Source organism: Narcine bancroftii, chromosome 1 (assembly GCF_036971445.1).
Source record: "Narcine bancroftii isolate sNarBan1 chromosome 1, sNarBan1.hap1, whole genome shotgun sequence".
Classification (NCBI taxonomy): Eukaryota; Metazoa; Chordata; class Chondrichthyes; order Torpediniformes; family Narcinidae; genus Narcine; species Narcine bancroftii.
The window spans coordinates 367,356,707-367,376,492 of NC_091469.1; the positions used below are offsets into that span (position 1 = coordinate 367,356,707).

Below are 19,786 nucleotides of genomic sequence, written 5' to 3' on the forward strand. Positions count from 1 at the left end.
ATTTTATGTTTCTCATTTTTTGTTTGATTTTTAAGAGTTCTGAACGGGTGTATTTGTTTATTGCCATAAGAGCTGCTCGCAAAGAGTTGCCGCTGTAAGGTACCATTTTAGAGTACTTTTTAAAATGAAGATAAGAATATGAACAAGGACTCAGGTTTTTAAGAATCACACCTCCTTATTGTCCTGCCAATCCCATATCAGCACTGGCTCCCCTACTTCCAGGGATTGGGTCAGTTTACTTGGAGAAGTGGATTGCTCGATATGAAGGCTGATGTTTGGGTACTGTGGAGAGCCGGGTCCTTAAGTCACGTCCAAACATCAATTCCATCAATGTCCGTTCTGTTGTAGAGTGCGGCATGTTTCTATATGCGAATAGAAAATCCGCAATTTTATGATTCTGTGATGTTTAGAGATTTCTTAGTTTTAAGGCTTTTGTAAATGTTTGTACAACACATTCAGCTTTCCCATTTGTGCTTGGTTGGTAGGGCATCAACAAGATGTGTTGTGTATTGTTATCACATCGGAAGACTTTGAAAGCCTCTGACACAAATTGTGCTCCATTGTCAGAGACAAGTTCCATAGGTAATCCCTAGGATGTGAACATATTTTGTAGTCTCTCAATTGTTTGGTCTGTTGTTGTTTACATGTGTGATACTATTGGCCATTTGCAGTGTGCATCAACAACAATAAGGAAATTTTCACCATAAAGGGACCAGCGAAATCCACGTGAATCCTGCGCCATGGTCGTGATGGCTATTTCTAAGGGTTAGCTTCGCCTTGAGGTGCTTTGGGCTGCATGTCCTGACAAATGTAACATCGTCTTACCATCTGTTCAAATGACGGCCACCAGACATGTATATGTGCCAGAAATTTCATTTGGACCATCCATGGGTGATTGTTGTGTAGCTCTGACAATATGGCAGCTTGCCTTTTTTTGTATGATTGTCCTGGTCCCCCAAAATAAAAAGCCTTCTTCAATCAATATTTCATTGAGTCGTGTATTATAAGGTTTTGGTTTGGGCAAAATAATATTCACCTCAGGCCACCTATTCAACATAAAATATAGGACCTTCAACAGTGTAGATTCTTTCCGTACATCCTTGCTGATAGTCTTTGCTGTAATCGGTAAGTGATGAAGTTGTTCTTCATTAATTGCAGTAGCTTCTCCCATCTATTTAATTGGTCTTTTTTATGTTCAATTTCAGGCAGAGGTAAGCGTGATAAAGCATTGGCATGGCCATTTTGTTTTGCCAGTTTACATTTCAATTTGTAATCATATGCAACAACCCCTAAATTCTTGTCGCAGCTAATACGAAATGCCCTTTCTGGCCCTAAAATTAAACTCAGTGGCTTGTTGTCTGTTACTAAGGTGCACTTCCTACTATACCAGTATAGGTGAAATCGCTTGAGACCAAATATTGTGCATAATTATGTTATCAGCCATCAACAAGCAGGAGGTGTAAGCAACAGGTTATTCTTCATTTTCTGTGATAATACCATACTTGATCTTGCAGGTGCCACAATAGATTTCATCAATTTATATGTCTTACTTCCCACTTTGCTAAGAAAGTGTTTGTTTTCTTCTGAAAGCCTATCTGTTATAAGGCGGGCGAGACAGAACATATCAAATTTCTGCATGTAATCATATCAGCCTTCTGATTTTTTGTATTCTCCAAAACGTCTTTCCGGCATTTTGAATCTTCTCTCCCATGTTTGGAAGGTCAAAGAAGTTTGTTTTTTTATCCTCGTTGCCAATCTGTTGTGTGTTTGAAGATTAGAAGTATACTTGCACACGGAGACATGGTGCATTATTAATTCTTTATTGTAAATCTAAAATAGTTCCCCACAGCACATGATATATATACATTATAATGTCATACGCAGGCAGTTGTGTATATCTACAACACTATATTGTTTAATTTCCTTGCTTTTAATTCTAGCTGCTAGCCTTCATCCGGCTACCTATCATTTACTTTGTACAACGGTTTAAACCACGGTGGAATTCACGGTCTGCAGTTTAGATCTTGCTCATAAATATAATTCAAAGTGAAAATATTATCCATTCATTCAGGTTTGTCACTCATCATCTAATTTGTGTTGTATTTCAAAATATTATCATGTATTGCCTACTTACATGGTTTTATTACAATACCATTTTGATAAGCTAAAGATTCCTATGCCTCCCAGTGAAACAAGAAAGTAAAGTCTATCATTCAAATGGTTAAAGCAACTCAAAAATAAGATACAAACCATACAAAATATTACATCTGAAATCTATTTCTTGAAAAATGTAGTTCGTGCTTTAACAAAATTTTAGTTACCATTTTGGATGATGGTCTGTGACCTTGAAAATCTCCCATGAATTGCTGTCATGTGCAATGGAGTCTTCCCATCTTTACTCTAAAATAGATTAAAATGATATAGTTATTATAGTGGCAAGACTACTTCAACTTGTATTTGGCTCTATCTCTCCAACATTAAAAAATCTATAAGTATGATTGATAGCAACTAAAATATACAAGCTGATTCATTATATAATGTTTTACACATTTTAGAATGTGATTATTTTTAACTATGACATACTGGAGAGTTAGTCCATACTGTTCATTCATAAAAAGTGTTGATAAGATCTTAATTCAACTGTTGCTCATCCATAAGAGACTTTAAATCAGTCAATCATTCCACATGATCAGTTCCTAAACTCTGTGACACACAATTGGAAACAGCAATTCCTTTCATTTTGAAAAGATTTACATTTACAATATTAAGTTTTATTTCCATCAATTACACAAGACGACTGAAAACAAATACTAAATTTAAAAAAAAAAACACAAAAGTCTGAAGACACTGTGGTTGAAGTAAAAACACAAAGCTGGAGAAACTCAGCAGGTCAAATAGTATCCTTTATATAGCAAAGATAAAGAGACATAACCAACATTTTGGGCTTGAGCCCTTCATCAAGATAACCCAAAATGTTGGTTACACATCTTTGCTATATAAAGTACATTCCTGAGTTTCTCCAGCATTTTGTTTTTGTCATTTCACATCGATTTCACCACTATAATTATTTATGTAGATATTTATTTGGAGAGAATAATGCAGTTAAGAAGAAAAAATAGTTTGTTCATTTTAGTTGAAATAAGAAGAAATAATAAAACAATTTAACAGAGCCAATGCATGAGGAAACTAGATCTTTTACATTTGTTCTTTTGCCATCTTACAACACTTCTGAAGGCAAGAGATTCCATATAAAGAACCATTCCTCTGATGCAGCCATTCTCAATGGGGGTCATATGCCCCCACCAGGGGTCAGAGAATGAAATCTTTAACAAGGGGGGGGGGTGGGGGGGCTGAAGGGGGGAAGGTGTATAGCTGAATAGATTGAACATTATTTGAGGAAGGGAAGGACTTTTCTGCTTGGCTTTGCTGTACAGAATTTTCCATCTTAACCATATCAAATTCTCTCCTGGTTATCTGAATGGTATTTGGAAGGCAATAACTTAATTAAAAATCTAGAAATCAGTGTCTTTTGACATAGAACACCAAGGCTGCTAGTTTGCACAATGTGAATGTTCTGGTGGAATAAAAATTGCCCAAATTGATCCCATCCTCAACCATATTCATCCAGAAGTTGTCAAATGAATGATTTATCTTGGCTTCCTTTTGATTCTCATCATTACAGAAGCCAGCAGTTGTGTGTGGAGGAAACATGGCCTCACTGCCTATCTGGAATGTGTGTATTGCAGGTGGTCACATGTCCTCCCTCGTCTGGAATTTATTCAAAAGTCACATCACCGGTCTCTGGCCACTAATTAGTGCACAACTTTCCATTGGCTAATTTAAATACCTTTGTACTTGGCCTTGGACCACTGGGCTTTGTAATCTAATTAATCTTGATGGCACCCAGCCATTGACCCCCGGTAAATTACACGGGCTGGATCTTCCAGCCCTCCTATACTTGGCCTTGGGCCATTGGCTGTCATAAGTGATTAGTCCGTGCTGATACTGAAACATTGGACCCCTGAAAATGACCTGGGCTGGGACCTTGCAGCCCTCCAGAACTATAAATGGTGCCACGTACTTGGCTTGCCTTCTTTGCCATCTTCAAGAGACCACCTTGCTTCACTCCAGGCCAAATACTGTAGAAAAGCGCTGTAGAAATTGTTGGTGAGATGTGCAGTTAGAGGGTTGGGAGTGTTTTAGTTAATGTCCCTAGTAGCATAGACCCGTACCTGCAGTGAGTCAAGGGGTGGCGGGTATCGTATTGTTTTTTTCCCCCTTGATTGTCTGTACCCTGTTCATTGTGTATGTGTGTGTGTATTTTATCCCCATTGTGATCTTCCCATGTTCGTCCTCTATAAATTATGCATGTATGTGTTTTATTCCCCGTGCAATTTTCCCACACTTGTCCATAAATTATGTCCTTAAGTGTTATTCCCGTTACCATTTTCCTACTAATCTTGTTAATAAAATCATTTACTACTAGACTGTGTTCAGAGTCCTTGCTTTTGAGACCCGTTTTCTCACTTACATCATTGGCTGCCAGCAAATTTGATTCCTTTTGCCTCACAGCAAGAAATGGTTGAAGCCAACGGATAAAAAGTGATGGGACTAGACAATATTTCATCTGAGGTTCTGCAGACTTATATCCAGAATCAGCTGCACCTCTCATCAAACTGTGTCTTTGATATCCAAGACAATTAATTTCAGCTCCTGGATAATGACTTTCCCTCCTTCTTAATGAAAGGTCTTGTTCTGTTGATGAGTGCACAATATCAAGTTCCACTCACAAGTCCTCAGCAAATCAACAGCTTGCTTATTGAAGAATCCAGAAAACAACCAGGCACAGACTGATTTGAGGCATGAAGTGCCTGGCAAAAATTAACTCAAACTAATCAGCTCCCGTATGTGCGTCTTTGGGCAGTATTGGCTCATGGGCCAGAAAGGCCTGTCATCTTGTTGTTTCTCTAAATTAAAAAAAGTAGAAAGAGCATCTAACCATCTACTCTTAGTATCAATTTAATTGAATTAGCATCACCAAGATCCCCCCTATCAGCATCCCGGGGGGCCAACACAAGATTTCAACTGGAGTGACTAAAAGAGCACAAGAGCATGTGACTCACTGACTTATCCTTTCTACAATCTACAAGGTCCAAATCAGGAATGGTATTGAATATTCTTCACTTGCTTGGATGAGGGTTGCAACTTGATTGACACCTCATCTACCATCCTAAAAGTTCATTCTCCATGCCACCAGAACACAGAGCTACATCTTGAAGTTACAAAATAAGGCTATTATTGACATCACCTAATCATTTGTGACCTGTACCACCAACAAGGACAAAGAGCAGGCACAATGGAACACCATCCATGTAAATTCCATCATTGCACATGGTCTCATTTGAAAACACATCACCATTCCTTCTTCATTGCTAAATCTAAATTCTGGAGCTCCACATGCAACATTACCTTCACAGCACTGCGTGGTTCAAGGCAACAACTCACCTCTATCTTCTTAAGTGCAATTAGGGATGGTCAATTAAATGCTGGTCTTGTTAATGGGGGAAAATAGAAATCACCCTGATAAAATGGAGTACAACTCCAATTATCCAAAATGGTCGGGTCTGGGCCTATTTCCGATAAACAAATTTTTATCCCCCCCTCGGAGAAACAACCCAGTAGCAACAGCAAATCACTTGTAGTGTTTAAACAACAACAAACAACAAGGGAAGGCTTTTTAATTATTAAAATAATTTTTAATTCTCACCAAAAAAATGCTGGCCACCGCCAATCACTGACACCTCCCCCCCCGAGACCCCGTTCATTCTGGGAGCCCGAGGCTCCCACTCCTGCTGCTGCTGGCAGTCCAAGGTCCCTGGTCAGATCAGCTCCGAAAAAATTTCAGATAAATGAGGATTTCTGGTTTGTGATATCCTCATTTATCCAAAATTTTTTGGAGAATCTGATTTTGGATAATTGGATAATTGGAGTTGTACTGTTACTTTCATGGGTTGAGTTGAGAAACCTATGGTAGAAGGAATATTTTTCTGCATCATAATATCTTCAGCAAAACCCAGTGGGATGCATTCACCTAAACAATAATGGTGCTAACATTGACTAAAAACTGCATTTGCTAACACTCACAGCCTCACTGAAATAATCCTTATTTTACAAAATATGTAGTACATCTCACATGGAAATGTTGTTAATAAACAGGATTATTTTTGAATAATTATGCAGGGTAGGTAATGGTTAAGTGGAATTTATTGATAGATAGGACCAATGAAATGGAGTTTTTTCAGAAGATAAAATCTGTCGACGCATTCAGACAATGAAGTTTGGAGGTGATAATCCAAATCCTGATGCCGTTACTGCTGTGATTCAAGAATATCATCTTAGAAATGAATAATTGGATGATGGACTGTACGTAGGTTTTAAAATGGAGTGAAGTGCCAAATAGGTTGGATTCAAAATGAGGAAGGAAGGCAAGAGGCAGCCATCATGATAAGAAGAATCATTGATATTCAGCAATTACTATTTATAATGGCAACTTGGGCCAAAACTATTTTAGAAGATGGGACAGAACCAAAGATGGAGAGTTTTAAATGCCTACTGGTGATAGAAGCGGACAAGTTAGTTAAATTGGGTGATCAGAACATTTTTAATACCTTGAAAAGGAAAATAGAAGTCAAGGAAATGTTATTACATTTTAAAATAGCCTATAGCTGATGGCATTGATGAAGTGCAATTGAAGGGAAATTAGATGAAATATACTTTCATCTGACAATTACATTCTGTCAAAATCTTAACCAGTATCAAAATCCAAAACATATTGTTAAAAATCTGGTTTATGGAAGCTAACAATTAGGACATCCAATTGGCAAGGAAAAAGATCAATACATAAAAATTAAAAAGAAACATCCATATTCCAGATGAAGTTACTGAGACCAAAATAAAATTTAGGCCAATTCTCAGCATCGCAAACAAAGAATTTTCTTTGCAGTTACTGACAATAGGCCTGCAATATTCTTTACCTTAATATTCACCTCTGCCCCATTACTGACCAAAAGTTCCAAACACAATGCACCATGTGTTGAAGCAGCAGCAAAATGCAATGGTGTGAAGCCCTTCTCATTCACTTGGTTGACATTTGCTCCACAGTCAATGAGCTCATTCACAACGACATCCTGGCCATTATAACAGGCCACGTGGAGAGGAGTATTTCCATATGCATTTGGTTCATTAATCTGTTAAAATAATGTAATAGTAAATCGTCACAGTATTTCACACTAAAAAGCATGCATTGTTCATAAAATTCAAAAAGTCACACAGAATTTAGTCCCTGTTTTAAAAATGTCAACATTTCTTGTCACCAAAATGATGCTTAACAATTAAACATGCTTACATTTTCATTTTGCTTATTTAATATTTTGCATTAACGATAATCGTGTTCACAATTTTAAACTATTTACCGCACATGTAAGAAATTAATTGGAAATAACATGGTGCTTGTCAGAGATTATGTAACGTGAATTAATAAGAGCAAAATGTAAAGGTCAGTAAATTTTCAGCGAAAATAATCTAAAAACGTAAAATCATTCCCAATAGCAACTTAAAATACAGCCATCTGACTATTAAAAGGAGATAGAAAAAGTATATTTTAATTGTTTCAAGACAGAGTGAGTATTTTGTAGCAAAATAAAATATTGCAATTATTCAAATTTGGCAGCACAGAACAAGTCCTTCAGCCCACATGTCTGCCGAATGATGCTCAATTTAAATTAAAACTTTGTTCCTTGAACCTGTAAAGTATGTATCCCTCTATTCCCTGAATATTCATGTGTCTATCTAGAACGTACTTAAACATTATTATATTTGCATCTACCACCATTGTTGGCAGCCAATTCCAGTACATAACACTCTCTATATATTTTCCTGGCTCATATTGTTTGAATCCCCCCCCACCCCACTTCTCATCTTTAATGCTAGTCCCCTGGGAAAAAGACTCTGACACTCTACCCTATTAATGCCTTTCACAATTTTATAAACCTATCATGTTACAGCTCTGCCTCCAATGCCCCAGAGAAATTACATCTCCACATGTGCGCGCACGCACGCGCGCACGCACACAGAGGAAAAAAAAAAAATCAACAAACTGTCAATTTAATAGATGGTTCCCAATTTGGCAAGAATTCCTACTATTTTCAACATTCAAGATTAGGATTTGCAAATTTTTTTGATACATCAATTGTTCTGTCATTTCTCACATGGGAATCTACATTTTATTTCACAAAAAGACAAATAGAACTAATATTTTGTTCTTACTTCTTTTGCTGGAAGTGTTGGAACTTCAATAAGACTATAATTACATCACTATTATCATATTTCTTGACAAGTATTTAGATACTAATTAGCAGATTATATAGTAACCTTTGTTTAAAAGTACCCAAAAGGGCTTAACTCATGAAGTCAGTAAATAGTATCATTTTTAAAAAAAATCTGCACCTTGTGAGTAAACAAACTTCGAGGTTTGGTAAAAATGTGGTTATATTTGATAATCATAAATTCTTACCTGTAAATTAGCTAAGAAAACTGTGGCCAAATTATTCTCACATTCAACTAAATGGACTACAATTTACCCACTTACATCGACTCCAAGGTCCAGCAGATACTTGACTATGCTGAGCATTCCACTGGAAGCTGCAGCATGAAGTGGAGTATAAGCTTTCTTATCCTTGCATGTTACTTCAGCTCCATGTGCTACCAATAACTTAATCACTTCAATGTGACCTATAAAAGCAACAAAGAATATTATGCAGTAATTGATATTACAAGATACCTTATGATTTTGACTGAATGCATTTGATTTGACTAATCCATTAAAACTAATATAATGCTTCTTATTAACTATTTTGCTAAGGGATTTTACTGGAGCTATGGCAACAAGAAAATATGTTTTGAAAAGGGCTATACTTAACCTGAGTATCAATAATGCTTCAGGTGATTTATTGTATGCTGCTAGCAGTTAAACAAATCATTGCACTCATACCCTAATTTGGCTTGGTTAACTATTAAAAAAAAACAGGTAAAAACAATGCTGGAGACTCTCAGCAGGTCAAACAGCACACTTTATACAGAAAAAATAAAGATACATAACCAATGTTTCATGCTTACGCCCTTCATCAAGATATGAGCAAAATGTTGGCAGGCATCTGAACAAAATGGTGGGGGTGGGGAGAGGGGGAGGAGCACTGTTCCATAGGCAAGAGGTAATAAGTGGGTAAGAGGGAGGGCACAACTGCAAACAGGGGGAAGGGGGGTGGATCTGTGAATGGAGAGGGAAAGGGATGGAGAGCTGGAGGAAAGAAGACAGGGATAGAGAAAAGGAGAACAGGGGATTAAAAGGCATACTACGGCAGGACAAATAAAAGCAATATGAGACAAGATTTTGCAATGTATAGAATATATTATGCAATGCATTGGCCTTGTTCAGCCTTCAAGGAAATTCACACATTGGCCTGCCAAAAGGATAATTTATGTTTGTCTTCTTTATATCCATTTACTTTATGTATCCTTAATCCACTCTTGCATACTTGTGTCCTCTTCACTACCTTTCCTCCCTGTATTTATATGATCAGCAAATTTAGCAACCATCAAACTAATGGAGAAAGGTTGGAATGGCTAGAGGCTAAGAGAGAGAACTTGATTGGCAGATAACTTAATTGTGGGTTATTGAGAGTGTAGGTGTGGAAAGAAAGCTTCCTTTTATGAGGGAATCTAAAACTATGAGAGACCATCTTCAAGTTAAGAGTTATCCGGTGGCGTGGCAAGATGGTGTAGAAAGAAGACGTGCAGTTCCACCTTCCCCCAGTTGGACTTATTAATGCCTGAATTTAAAAGTTGTGAAAGCGGTTAAAAATAGTTTTTATAGATTTCTGAACAGTGAGAACCAAAATGACTACAAATGTGAAGAAATCCAAGACACAGTTACAGAAGAAACTACCTTATAAAAGTGTTGAAGAATTGAAGCCTACCTACCAAGCTGAAGCCACTGAGTCGTCTACAGGAGCTCCCATGCCTCAACATATCCCAGGCTGGCTGAGCATAACCCCAGCGCTGATCTTGCAATCGCAAGAATGCGCCAGCTCTGTCTTGGGTTCGGCTGGCTCTGACTCATGCACCCGTGAAGTTGGACGCACGGGTGGGTCGGCCGAGCAGGGACAGTCACGCGAGCACGCTGTATTGCCTGGTGGTCTAAGGGCGCACAGTGCGGTGTCTGAAGACACGCCTGTGCTGCCGGCGATGCTCCCGGGCACGTGCGGTGTGTCGCGCGTCCGGAAATATTTGGACAAAGAGTGGGCTGTTGACGGGACTGCAGACCTGCAGCCACACTGGACAAGTGGCAAGTGCGGCTGAAGAAGAGGGAAGTCCTGCCATGCTGGAATTAAGGCAGGAGGAATTTACGGAGGCTGGGATCAAGGAAGGTAGGCCTCAAGAGGGAGTGGAGGAACCTGGACTGGATTCTGTATTTACGATTTTGGAAGGGATTGCTCATCAGATAGAAAATATGTCAATACAGATATCTACACAGTTAAATCAGGGATTTATGGAAATTAAAATTAAAATTAATAATATTTGTGAAGAAATGTCTTCTGTGAAGAATGATATGAATGTGGTTAAAAGTGATATTAATAGATGCATAAAGGCAGTGGATACTGTGCAGGATAATTTTTTTTAAAAATGAAGAAGCCTTCTATGAATGTAAAGATCAAGTGGAACGAAACAGAGAAAAAGTGGAGGATTCTTTTGTGGATTGGGGGATTCAGCAGAAGATTGTTGAAGAAGATTAATTCTTTAGAAAATCAAGGTCGAAGGAATAATGTAAAAATAGTAGGTCTTCCAGAAGATATTGAAGGCTCGGTCCCGGTAAAATTTTTCAAGAAGTGGATTCCCGATGTGCTGGGTAGTGAATTTTTTCCAGATGGTCTGGAACTAGATCGGGCACATAGGGCATTGAGGAAGAAGCTTTTTCCGGGTCAACCACCACGTGCAGTTTTGATTCGGTGTTTGAGATATCTGGACAGAGAAATGATATTATGTATTGCAGTTCAGAAGGCTTGACAAAACCAGATTCCAATGATGGTTCAGGGCAACAGAGTGTTTTTTTGTGCTGATTTGAGTCAAGAAATTATTAAGAGGTGCAGAGAATTTAATTCAGCTAAAGAAGTATTGTGGAGAAAGGGTTATAAATTTGCTCTTAGTCATCCTGCTGGACTGAAAGTTTTTTATGGAAATTTTCAGTCTCAATTTTTTGAGAATGATCATGATGCATTAATTTTTGCTAATTTGTTGCCAGATTTACGAGGAAGTAGACGGTCACCATTATCGTCACCTAAAAGGAGGGTAAATGGGAACAGGAAGAATGGAAAGAAGGTTGAATTGACGCAGAGTCTTCTTGATATTGAAGATCCGGAACAGTCATTGGGACTGGAATCACTGGGTTGAATGTGTTTGACTAAGTACTCTGGAATAGTCTGACTGGGTGGGGGGGTGGATGACACTGAAGCTTTTGATAATCATCTGCCACTAGTGGGTTTCACCACACGCAGATTTTAGGGAGTTACTACATTATTGTAGTTGGTTAATGAGATTTTTTTTGTTTGTTGGGGTTTTATAAGAGGAGGAGGGTTATTTTATTTTATCTATAAGGGTTTTTTTAAGCAAGGGGAGCAATATTCTATAATAATAATTCTAGAACAGTCTTTGAAATACTTACAAGAATGTTTGGTTCAATTTGGAGACTTATCTGGATATAAGGTGAATTGGGATAAGAGTGAGATATTGCCAATTTTGGAAGGAGATTAAAATATTATAAAATTAAGATGGTCTGATAAAATTAAATATTTAGGGGGTAACTGTGAATGCAAATTATCAATCTTTATATAAGTTAAATTATGTACCTTTATTGAAAAAAATTAAAATGGATTTGATTAAATGGATATTAATAGGTCGAGTAAATTGTATTAAAATGAATATTTTTCCTTGTATTCAATATTTATTTCAGTCAATACTGTGTTTACTTTCAAAGGGTTTTTTTCAGGATTTGAATGTGGTGAGGAAATTTTTATGGAGTGGAAAATTAGCTCAAGTAGCTTTACAGAAATTGACATGGAAATACGCATTAGGTGGACTTCAGTTACCTCACTTTCAAAATTACTACGAAGTTGCGCAGTTGAAGTTTATTAGTAGAATGATGGATATTAATCGGCCCCCTAGTTGGGCTAAGGTGGAGTTAGCTTGTATTTCTGAATTTGATGTTCATCAGTTTATGTATAAGTGGAATTTGAAATTATTGCAGGGATATGATATATTAAAACATCTGTTAAAGATATGGGTTAAAATAAATGAAGTTATAGGAACAAAGGGTAAATTATCAATTCAAACTCCATTATATCAAAATCAGCTTATTTGTTTTTTCAATTTTTAATAAGTATTTAAAGATATGGTATTTCCAGGGTATAAAAGTGATTCAGTATTGTTTTGAAGAAGGACAGTTTCTTTCTTGTAATCAATTGAGGGAGAAATTTGAAATACTGCTAAATTCTTTATTTGTGTATTATCAATGCAGATCTTTGATAAAGGCTAATTATGGTAAAGAGATGAGTTTACCAAAGTTAACGAAATTTGAATTTTTGATTTCCTTTATACCAAAGAGATGTTTTATTTCAGATATGTATCATTTGTTACAGGAAACTATAGAAAAACCAAATTTGGAAAAAACTAGAAATAAATGGGAAAGTGATTTAACTTATGTTACACCTCAAGAGGATTGGGAGGTTATGCGTTATGAAGGGGTAACTAAATTGACTAATGTAAGATATGGTTTGGTTAATTATAATTTTTTGCATCAGTTATATTTGACTCCTGAGAAATTGAAAAAAATATGGATTTAGTAACTTGGATTCTTGTTTTAGATGTGGGCTAAGTACTGGAACTTTTTTCCATGCAGTTTGGTCTTGTGATAGAGTGCAAACATTTTGGGAAAAAGTTACATTAGCTTTGGAGAAATTATTTAAAATTAAATTACCATTAGATCCAGAGATTTTTCTATTGGGTTATATGGTTTCTTTGACTGGCTTGGGGTTGGATAAGTATCAAATTGCATTTGTTCATTTGGCATTATCTGTGGCACAAAAATGTGTAGCAAGTACTTGGAAAGACATTGTAGAGATTAATATTGTATGTTGGCATAATGAATTGAGATCTTGTAAATAACATAATTTACATGATAATTACTTTTTTGTTAAAATGTCGTCATATTATTTAGATTATATGGGTTTGGAAATATCTTAAAATACTGTAGATGTTTTATGATTTTTTTTGGCTCCCCTTGAGGGGGCTGGCTGAGGGAGGGGGGGAGGGGTTTATTATATTTTATTTAAAAAATTTCTCTATTGTTGTTATTGATTTTACGTTGTTTTTAAAATATTTTAAATAAAGTTTTAAAAAAAAAGTTAAGAGTTACCCTTTTAGATAGAGGTGAGGCAAAGATCTTTCTCAGGTGATCATAAGCACTTGGAGCTCTCTCCAACAACCTAACGAGGCAGAATCTCATTCAACAGCAGAGCGGGATCAAGCGACTTCCTTTTTCTAATTCATGAAGACCCAAAATACAGCATGGGCCCACTTGCTGAATTGGCAGTTTCCACACAGTAACTTTATGTCATTACACTTTCTTCTTTGGCTTGGCTTCGCGGACGAAGATTTATGGAGGGGGTAAAAAGTCCACGTCAGCTGCAGGCTCGTTTGTGGCTGACAAGTCCGATGCGGGACAGGCAGACACGATTGCAGTGGTTGCAGGGGAAAATTAGTTGGTTGGGGTTGGGTGTTGGGTTTTTCCTCCTTTCCTCATTACACTTAAAACCCCATAAAACAACATAACAATGAAACCATTATTTGCACGTTAAATTTACAAAAAGCACAACTTTAACACACAATGTGGTCTTTCCAAATTGCAGGAACAGGTTCTGCTAAAGGGCCAACTTGCCTGTTAGCTCAGCTGGCATTTCCTTTGCCAAATGGAAACTAAAGCACATAATCCTCACAAAAGAGAGCCCATCTTTCAAGCACACCATTTCATTATATGCTAGGTTGCATGTTTTCAAATCCCTCACTATTACCTTTAAATTAAACCTGAAGCTCTAATTTTCTGCAGGAAATAATCAACTTTAAGAATTCAAAAATCACTTGTCAAAATGTTATCGTCAGGACCACAAAAATCTTTGTAACAACATACCCATGTAGGCAGCCCAGTGAATAGCACGTCGGTCCTTCTTATCAAAGGCATTGATGTTGGCACCTCTGGATAGAAGCAAGCTAACCATCTAGAAAACAATTATTTTATTAAATTCAATGTTGGTTTTCATTGTACTTGTTTTTTCATTTTAAATAAAAAACACATTTTCTGCAAATAAAGATGCTGTTTATTCTTCCAAGAAAGAATGTCGTTCAGTTAGGAGAAACAATTCTGATGGTGCACAAAATCAAATTGGCCTGAAATGTTAAATACAAGCTGTGTATCAATAGAGATTTATTCAATGTTAATACACATGACTCAATTCATCTTGATTATAATTTAGTTTTGTGAAGAGAGTTTCGAAACATTTAACAAAATGAGGGAGAGGAAGTAACTTCATGTAGAAGATACAGTTATGTATAGACTATGCATATTATGTTTCAAGATCACAATAATAAGCAGTTTGTGGCTTCAATATTTGGGATTGCAAAAATTGCAACAATTTTTTAAACTTAAAGTTGCCTTGTGAAGAAGTACAGCAGTCCTTTTTATCAAAGTATACCAAATACAGCTTTATAAAATTTCCCAAACTATTAGTTTTAAAATCATGACTGAACTTTCCTGCTGTGCCTGAGAACCAGTACATAAAAGCGGATGTTTCTGTTCATAAATGCTCTTCTCTCATCCAAACAGTATGAAGATGTCACCACTTGGCTATTACACGAGCAGTTATCTCAAAAATGTACTTTACGTGCTCAAATTTAAACCATATATTTGTCTGTATGTCATACAACTTATCATAAGATGTGCAAACTTTAGAAAAACATTTCACAATGGTTATTCCCAAGTCTTGCAAAGAAATTACTTTTGTTAAAATTTAATACTTAATATTTTATTTATCCAAATTATTTTATGTACGATGATTTTAATATTACATTGATACAATACCTCCACATGCCCACTGAAGGCAGCATGGTGTAAAGCAGTTCTCCCAGCTCGATCAGAGACATTTACATTACTTAAAAGAGGAACCAAAGCTTCTGCGCACTTTACAGCCTTGTTTGCAGCAGCAATATGCAATGGAGTCTGCCAGTTTTTGTCACGAGCATTCACATCAGCAGAATGCTTCAATAGCACTTGAACCGCATCCTACATCGAAGTAAAATGTTACATTGATTATAATGCATCACAAGTTGAAACAATAGAACATGCACTAGCTGTATGGACTGAATTTTAAAAACATTCTCGCAGAATAATTCTATCCAGTACTCATAAGTATCCTTTTTTAGTTACAAAAACAGACATGCTTTTTGAAATTAGTATTCCAATTACAACAGCAAAGAAACAAGCAAATTTCAAATATTTTCATCATGTCACATCAATGAAGAGCAAGGGAAAGTTTCCCACAAATAAGGGTCATAAATTAAACATACCCCATACTAACTAAAACACAAAGTATAGAATTTATTTTTCACACAGATGTTGATAAATGCATTTCTGCATACTTCCAGCTGGACTCAATGGATCCATTTTTATCTGTTTCGACACAGCCAGAATCATTGGTCAAATCCTTTTCTTGCACCCATATAATTATGTTGCCACCTGCCTCTCTAACACTCAGCATTCAAACAGAGATGTACAGAAAGATCATCTTAGGGGTCATCTCCATGGTCCCCTGAAAGTAACAGCACAGGTATATAGAGCAGTGAAGAAAACTGAAGCATAGGCTGCAAGAGATGGACTGCAATTTTGCAATTGTACAATTGTGATTAGTCTGTACTTGGAATATTGTGTACAGTTCTGATGGCCACGCAATAGGATTGAAGTAGAGAGAATTCAGATGAGAGTCACCTGGAGGCTTTAGTTATGTATGCTACATTGAGGTGCTCCACGTTGTTCCTCAAGAATAAAAAATAAATAAATGATCTGCTATTTATGTGTGATAAATGAAAAAAGCTACATTAACTGAAAACAATTAATGTCTTAATAATGAAATACAGAAATTAAATATTGAAGCAAATCAAACTTCTCATACAAGAATAAAATTTGCAAGATAACCAAAATTAACATATTTAGATCATCAAAATTAAACAGTAGAGATTATAATATTTTTCCACATGAATGGAAAGGTTGAGGAAACAGGATTAGCTAGATTTTTCTTGTGCTAACAAGTATGCAATGCCCTAAAAGCATCCCCCATTCACATTGAAATTTTGACGTAAAAATAACACTTTGGACAAGAATACACAGGTCAAGATGATATGGCACTGAAAAGAAATTATGGAACTAATATAGCTTAGGTAAAAGAACCAAAATATTATTGTATCCCATTACATAGATTTTACAAACATGTTTGAATACACAAGAAAAATTAAAATAAAATGTGAGAAATACTTAGAAGGTCAATATTAGAAAAGTTAAATTATCCAGTCAAAGCCTTCAGATGAATTGAGGGATTAAAAATTTTTTTTAAAACCACAAGTCTATGAGGTGAAATGGAATTTATTCTGTCTGACATTCTTGATACATCATTAGTCTTTCTTTGTCCAATATTTTTGTGGATGTTTGCAAGTTTAATCTATAAAGACTCTTCTAATCACCGATTCCTTCATGAAATAATTTATCCAACTTCCAGAAGTAGTTTACTTTGATCTATCATTGACTTAGATTGTAGCAAATGCATTTTAATGAAAAATCTTCCTCTCAACTTTGTGATCTTAATTTCATATCATATTCTTTGCTCAAATTCGCATATTGTCAGTATACAACTTATCTAGTTTGTATTTGGTAGTTACATAGCAACAATTTAAAAAGATTCCCCCTCCCCTCGTGTGGTTTTACAATAGACTCTAAATTACCACAGATTCTACATAAAAAAGAGGGAATCTATTTTATTTAACACTGTTTTAAAAAAAATCAAGAGTGCAACAGAAAGGAGATGATGATTATTTCTTTTCAAACAAAATCTTACTTACAATAAATTACTATTTCAAAAGGTTAATCCACTTCCAAACAAATTACCAAAAAAATCCAAGAAACATTGTAAATCTCTCATTTAAAAAAAACAAATTCTTCAACACAAATTGAAAAAACACCATCAATAACTTAATATCTAAACTCCCTAAATTAATACACAGATGAAAAGACATCTTGGAATAATTTTGTTAATATTTCACAACCATTCTCTGGCATAAAAAGCAACTTGGAAGCATATCTTGCATCTTCTCTCAGTTGGGATATAAGGCAAGACTGGCAGTTAAATGTTCAGGGGTATAGATTCTTCAGCCATGACAGAGGTGGAGATAGAAGAAGAGGAATTTTTTTTTTAAATTTGGGAGAACATCACAGCAGTGATTCGAGAAGATTTACCAGGGGATTGTCCAGTGAAGTTAGGTGAATTAAACTGGCCAAGAGATAGCAGATGGAATTTAACTCAACCAGTGCAAAGTACACATTTGGTGAGCCCTGGGCAGACAAACAGTGAATGACAGGGTTACGGGCGATGTGGTAGAAAAGAGGGACCTAGGACTCTAAATATTTCCCTAAAAGTGGTGATGCAGATGGATAAGGTGTTGAAGGTGCATTCATATGTTGCCTTCATCAGATGGAGCTTGGAGTACAATTGTCAGGATGCCATGTTAAAGTTGGTGAAACAGCTCCTTGAATGTGGTATGTAGTTCAAGTTTCCTTTTATCTTCAAATAATAATAATATACAAAAATGTATTATACATGTTATACTTCAACTTTTGTCTGCCGTAAAGCAAAGAATGAATTACAATGAACATTGCCTGGCACCCCTAACAATGAGGCAAAGAAGAAAAAGTGAATCTCTTCAGAGAAACTGACTTCACCTCCAGCACTCTTGCAGCCTTTGCAACAGTACAGACTCCTGTTCAAAGCATTGGCAGCTGAGCTCCAAGTCCAAAACTCCGATATGATCAGGAAGTCTTCAGTGCCCAAGACCCTGAGGGAGCCTTTCTTGCCCGAAGCACCCTCTCAAATCTCTGATCCGATATCTGGTTCCCATGAGCCAGTCCCCAGCTGCCCACAGCCTGTGCAAGTCCTCTGACCGCAAGTCACCAACTCCTTGGAGCTTGAGGGGGTACTTCAATTCTGGTTGACATACTATGAAGAGGATGTGATTAAACTGGAGAGTGCAGAAAAGATCCTCAAGGCTGTGGCCAGGATTGGGTGCCTTGCCTTACAAGGAGAGACAGTTTAGGCTGGGGCTGTTTTCCTAGAGAAAAGGAGACTGTGGGGTGATCTGACAGAGGTTTATAAAATCATCAGGCATGTAGATAAGATAGATTCAGTTTTTTCATCCCAAAATAAAGGAATCTAAAATTAGAGAGCACAAGCCTAAGATGAAAAGGGAAAACTTTAAAGGAGCCTGAGAGACAAGTTTGTCCACACAGAAGATAGTAACAGTAGGTAAATGACAACATTTAAAAGACATTTGGTCAAGTATATGGATAGGAAAGATTTAGAAGGATATGGGCCAAATGCACCTCAGGTTGACATCTTGATCGGCATTGATAAGTTGGAGAAATGGGCCTGTTTCCAGGCAAAATAAATCTGATTGTGAAGAGACAGGATCATTGTGAGGATTCCTGCACTGTCCTCTGGAGGTAGCTCAAGCTCTTAAATCCCCTGCTGAGTTCAATGCAGCAGAAAGGCACAGGGACTCATTCTGATTTGCTGGCAGATTTTTCCCGAAGAACTCTAATGTATCAAGGTCCCAAAATTGCCTTCACTTTTTGTTTTATGTAATGATGGCAAATGCCAATAGTTGTGCTGTCGTTAGTTCCATAAAATTAGCTCTAAAGTAGTTCCATTTCAATTCAAACATGTACAAATCTAGATATTAACCTTGAGGTGATGCAGCAATGGAAAAATGCATCAAATAATTCTGAAGACTACCAGACAGGAAGTCCATTTTATAAGGTCTAAGGCAGCAAGTATGTTGGGAAAGTAAGAGATTGGGAGCAAGATCATTTTCCCTTCCTTTAATATAAATTGCTGAAATAGGACTTGAGTCAGTTAAATAAAATAGTCTTGAAAGTTTGAAGTGTGGCGGTGCATATCTCTGTGAGTGAACTGGCCCCATTTGTACCGCCATGCTGGCGAGGCAGCTGCAGAGGATGGCGCCATCAGGGCTTGCTCATTGCCTTGTAGCTTGGGCCACAGCTCGTGCCCCGGGCAACGTGATGACGACACCGCTGCGTGGAGCGGAACTCCCATTGGCCTTAAAGAGGCGCGTGTGAAATTCAAATAAACAGTTCTACTGGAAACCCAACCAATCCAGTGGTGTTTTCTATGTTGTAGCAGCCGCTACATTGGTGACCCCGCAGAGCCCAGAAGATATCTGGTCTCAAAACATGGATTAGTCGGCGATCAGTGCTGTCTCTGTGAAACTCCCCACCTCCCCACCCCTCCCCATCTTTTGGACCCATCAGCCCTGCACAATGTTTCGGGCAGCCGGAGGCGCA

General features: G+C 37.0%; 1 protein-coding gene across 8 annotated transcripts in view; it reads right to left on the reverse strand.

Annotated features, from left to right (window-relative positions):
* The window catches only part of LOC138750698 (serine/threonine-protein phosphatase 6 regulatory ankyrin repeat subunit A), a 226,568-nt gene that overhangs the window by 112,713 nt on the left and 94,069 nt on the right, over nt 1–19,786 (reverse strand). For 7 of the 8 annotated variants that reach the window (XM_069912764.1, XM_069912800.1, XM_069912790.1 and 4 more), the window contains 5 exons: nt 15,245–15,445; nt 14,297–14,384; nt 8,648–8,790; nt 7,035–7,247; nt 2,322–2,400 (listed from right to left, as the gene is read on the reverse strand). In XM_069912764.1, the coding sequence (XP_069768865.1) occupies nt 2,322–2,400; nt 7,035–7,247; nt 8,648–8,790; nt 14,297–14,384; nt 15,245–15,445 (724 nt within the window). The remainder of the gene's footprint in view (nt 1–2,321; nt 2,401–7,034; nt 7,248–8,647; nt 8,791–14,296; nt 14,385–15,244; nt 15,446–19,786) is intronic. The other variant, XM_069912781.1, reaches the window with a different exon arrangement.